The following is a 5,338-nucleotide window of genomic DNA, read 5'->3' on the forward strand; positions in this document are numbered from 1 at the left end:
TTTCAAACAATATTCTGACAGACAGCAAAACTATCTCAGATAGCTGTGCTATCTGTACCAAAGGCTGCCGATGCAGGCTTTTATTTGCAAACATGTACTATCACTCCAGTGCTGATCAATAACACCAAACAGTTGATGGCACATTCCCCATGGGCAAAGGTGAATGAGGGAGTGGAGCTCCTCCCCATTGTGAAAATAATATAGTTGTATTTTTTATTTATTTTATTCTTTTATTTTATTTTTCCAATATTGTGGAGACAGCAACCGGCCTTACAATTTAACCAAATGTCACCCAGTGGCCCCTGAGATGAGGCATGACAGTGTACAATATCACTTTCCTGAAGCTTAAAATGAATGGTTAATCAAGCACCATGCTTGTCATCTCACAAGTCTCCTATACTCTGTGTTGTTCTTTATCACTCCTATATACTGCCATATTACAGCTAACACATCATGAATAACAGGAAACTGTAGGTCCAGTACTGACCTTTGGACTTGTCTTACTTACAGTATACTTCATCGACTTTTGTGACTTTCTTTTTAATTATTTTTTATTTCCTTCAGTCATGGAGAAATTGCAACACAGTCACATGTCTTCTGCTGTTGAGTCATGTTTACCTGCCTCTGACCCCTCCCCTTTATTTATTACGCTGCACCCTGATAAGAAACTAGCAAACACACAGTGGGCCAAACATGTCAGTTCCTCTCCACCTCTTTCACTCTATCGCTGTCATCTGGAGGAAAGTTTAGGATCTATAAGGTCTCCTTTGACCATAAGTCGCTAGACTGGACACTTAGGGAGTTTCTGTCAATCCACCACAGCAGTGCTACAGAGACGACGGGATAAACAACATAGGATTTTAACCCCCAGATCAGGGGGACACAAACAGAAACTGTGACGAAAGGAGAGGGATTTTTCTCCAGACTTTGAGGCCTGTGACAAAGAGGAAGTGTGCTGAATGCATGATTTGGAAGTCACTGTGGAGGTTGGAATTGAGCAAAGCTCTACCGAGCCATACAGCTGGACCTATAGTCCCACCTGCTTACTGTCAACAGATTCAGCAGCAGAGCCATGAAGTTGACTGGGACAACAATACTAAACCTGGACTCCAGTCACTACAGCAGCGCTGTTGAAGGCTCCTACGCCGTGGTGGAGTTTGACAACCAGAGGCTGTTACCTGTGGAAACAAACACAACAGGTATGATGAGAACAGCCTCACCCCATTCACTATGTAGGCTATCTGATACTGTACCAATACCAGCAACACCAAACGACTCTTCATCAATTCATTTGCCATGTTTGATATATACACACACACATATATATATATATATAAAATATAATATATTATTTATTATATACAGTATGATTATATATATTTAATATATATATACATGCTGGACAAGTCATTATTCTCAGAAGAAGAGTGCTCAAAATACCTTACTTGCCCCCTGATCTACTTTCCTTCATAATCTTATTTCCAGTCATCATTATAATTAGAGCTCTGTTGTGCTGAATCAGGGCCTTTGCGAGCAGCTCGCTCTTCAAACGCAGATAAGTGTGAGGCAGATGCATTCTAATCTCTTAATTCAATCTAACTGATCTTTGACCACAAAAAGCATTCTCCTTGTTAAATTGTAATCCCCGGCTTGCACCATCTCCCAAAACTAAGTATGCAATTTACATAGATTATAGCTGGGGGGGGGGGCCATGTCTGTCCGTGCGGGAGGAACACTACAGCAAGAGAGTGTATTTGACGGTCAGTGGTTTTTAAGAGGGACAATCCTCCAGCAATCAAACACTGACAGGATGCAATTTAGAGCAACGCGGAGGGAGATTGAATTTAAACAGAGCTCCCAATGTGAAATTAGCCAGAGGAGGGCAGTGGACTTTGGCTCGCCACTGACCTCCCGTCTGCTTTAATTAAATGGGGGAGTTTCCTCTTCCTCTGAGTAATAAGTAGCAGTGCTCCTCGGAGGCCTATGACTCAGGCAGTCACAGAGAGCACTGATATCTATAAGCCTGCTTTTATTATCCACCAGCGCTGCTCTTGGCAGACCTGTGAAACGGCACGCCGGTGGTGACTCCTGGAGAGCATTATACGTTCTCAATCAACACGTCTGTAAAGTTCTGTGCCTCTGCAAGGTTATTTCTCTTTGCAGAGGTGCGGGTAAAAAGATTCATTATTCGCCTTATTTGGCGATGGGTGTCATAAATGATGGTCTCTGCACAAGGTGCTTCACAATGTTGATATTCTCCAGGCTAAAGCGATCTGTCTCAGATGCTTGTGGGGCTTGTTAGTTCACCCTCAGAGATGTTTAGTCATTGGCATCCCAACAAAAAGGGGGCAGTGTCTTAAAAGTCCTACAGTGTCCCATTCCTCCTACAGTACTACTGTAGCCTATATCTCGTCTCCAATTCTGTACTGTATACTGTCTACTGTCTACTGTATTTTATCAGACCTCTGGAGTTTTGATGTGTGCCTATTGTCTCTTAATTGACAGAGTCGGCAGTGTCGGCATCCACCTCTCGGCTGTCGCAGCCTGATGCAAGTAGGCTTGTTCTGTGCTCCATATGTGCAGACAGGGCCACAGGAAGACACTACGGTGCCTCTAGCTGTGACGGCTGCAAGGGCTTTTTCAGAAGGAGCATCCGCAACAACCACACCTACACCTGCAGGTGAGACCCATACCTCCGCAACAACCACACCTACACCTGCAGGTGAGACCCATACCTCCGCAACAACCACACCTACACCTGCAGGTGAGACCCATACCTCCGCAACAACCACACCTACACCTGCAGGTGAGACCCATATGTGACACACAGAATCTATCGATACGACTGGTCACTGAGGACATACTGAGGTCTTACTTTCATATCTCAATGTCTTTCAGCATATTGCAATACGCTCGATGTGGCAGACAATACTGACCTAGAGCATTGACAGTGAAGTGGAGAAGTTTCAAAAAGTCAAAGTGAATGATGATAACTCCATGGTGGTAAAGCTAGCACCCAGTGTAAGGTGAGATATGTCATCGAAGAAGCTTCACCTAACAGTAGAAAAACAACTTATCACTGGGATCTGTCCAGACAAGGAAGCAATAACCTAGTCCTAGAGTCTTACTCTCCCATGTGAGAAGGTGATATAGCCATGACATGCAGACTGTAGGACTTGTCATGTCTCAGGTCAGATTGAAATGTCATCGAGTGTGTAACAAGTTGTCAGGAATCTCTCCTTACATGTAAATATTCAAGAATAACATATCCAATAATACATGGGGGGAAGCTATTCCTAAACTTCAGAATGTTCGACATGTAATTGCATCTTCTTCTTACAAATAAGAAATGAGTAAAGTCAGTAGAAACAACAGCTCTAAAACAATGTCTGTGTGTGTCTTATATACATTTCCATCAGGTTCAGCAGGCAGTGTGTTGTGGACAAAGACAAAAGGAACCAATGTCGTTACTGCAGACTGCGAAAGTGCTTCAGAGCTGGCATGAGAAAGGAAGGTGAGAGGCACGATGCTGTTTGTTAATCAGCATATCATTTATCTTTCCCACTGCATACATGTACTGTTACACCTCACTCTATTTGAAATGATAACCTGCATCAATATTATTGACGTATGGAGAAAAGCATGACAGTTCACAGTCACAATTCTGAGTCACAATGCAGATCATGTCCACTGCCGGGTGACAGACACTGCCTCGGTGGATTGAGCATCTAGGAGTTTTAGGAGAAAACATTTTGTCTCTCTCTCTTCACAACAATGAGTGAGTGAGTGAGTGAGTGAGTGAGTGAGTGAGTGAATGAATGTCTGTGTGTGTGTGTGTGTGTGTGTGTGTGTGTGTGTGTGTGTGTGTGTGTGTGTGCACACACAGACACACACACACACACACACACACACACACACTTGTGTGTGTTTGTGCACGTGTGCACCCTGTACCGTGGGTCTTATCTTCTACTGACTGCCACAGATAGCCAGGGAAAAGCGATGGGATTAGAGAGGAGCCATGAATAGTCTCTTCGCATGAATAATTAACATGGCTGCTGACTACGGGCAAATATTTGCTGGGCAGTTTTCAGGAGAGAGATGTTGCTCCTCTGAGCCGTCCTGCGGAACGTTCCATCAAAGAGAGACGTGAAGTTAGAACCCCCTGAAGACAGTGAAGGTCAGGACTACTCATGCAAATGTTTACCTCGCTAAAATTCCACTTTCAAATTATGCCACGAGTACACCGGTAATGGAAATATAAAAAGTATAACGTTAAACAAACCACCTCAGGCAGCCAGTTCTTTTTATACTATTCCCTCTGAGGCCTCTCTCTCTCTCTGACTGTCTGCAGTCAGACTACTCCAATCTATCACTGAGCTGATGTTCCATAGAAGACTCATTTGTGACATTGTCACGCAGGGCCATGTCAGTGAAGCAGAGAGGGAGCCTCTCTCTCTCTCTCTCTCTCTCTCCTCCTCCTCCTCCTCTAGGTTGATTAATAGGCTCCTGATTGGCTGCTGAGAGGACAGCTCTGATGACTGATTGCTCTGAGACTCCGTCTTGTTGTCTGACTTTGCGGGGGCATATATTGGGATCAGGCGGAGGCCATCCAGATTGCTGCGCTCCTAATGACTCTCGCGTAGGGGTCGTCAACATGTGATTGTCTCCTCTGTTCAACATAATCCACACCATCAAGCGTCCCCTAACATGCAGTCCCACACCTCTCGCCACCGGCACGTTTAACAAGCCGTCATCACCATCAGAATCCACACTCTGAGAACAGATGTGTTATAAAAAAAAATACATGTGTTGTCCCTGAGCTGATGCTCCACATGTGTTCAAATTAATTGAACAAATCACGTGTTGTTTTTAACACATATATTGTCAATATTACAACAGATGTGTTAAAAACACGTACATGTGCTGCATCAGCTCAGGGACAACACATCATGTGTTGTTTTTAACACATACAAGAGGTTCGTTGATACTATATTTTCTGGGCATGAGTTTATGAACTAATGATGATTACCATAAACTGAGAGATGTCCACTCAATTGAGCTTTTTGGTCAAAATGTATAATGTGCTGTAAGGACTGCATAAAGAATGTATTTTTAATCATTTGCGTTTATGTTTTTAGGAATAACAGTGTAAATGATGTTCTCAACTCCTTGATCACATCTGATCTGAGACCATGACACTTGATGTCATGGTTAGGATTTGTTTTAAGCAGCCTCTCTCATTTCTTCGACAGTTGGGAAGTGGGCAACATGGAGGCATTACAGTAACATCAGTTTCCAAATCACAAAGGACCTTGTGGAGGAAAAGAGGACTTTTGGG

General features: G+C 43.6%; 1 protein-coding gene across 1 annotated transcript in view; it reads left to right on the forward strand.

Moving 5' to 3' along the window:
• Positions 1 to 1,072: 1,072 nt before the first annotated feature.
• Positions 1,073 to 5,338, forward strand: part of hnf4b (hepatic nuclear factor 4, beta) — a gene marked incomplete at both ends in the record, with an annotated part of 10,468 nt that continues 6,202 nt past the window's right edge. The window contains 3 exon segments of the mRNA XM_083650656.1: positions 1,073 to 1,199; positions 2,506 to 2,680; positions 3,420 to 3,514. Of these exon segments, the coding sequence (XP_083506782.1) occupies positions 1,073 to 1,199; positions 2,506 to 2,680; positions 3,420 to 3,514 (397 nt within the window).

Source organism: Poromitra crassiceps (genome assembly GCF_964638095.1).
Source record: "Poromitra crassiceps genome assembly, chromosome: 14".
NCBI lineage: Eukaryota > Metazoa > Chordata > Actinopteri > Beryciformes > Melamphaidae > Poromitra > Poromitra crassiceps.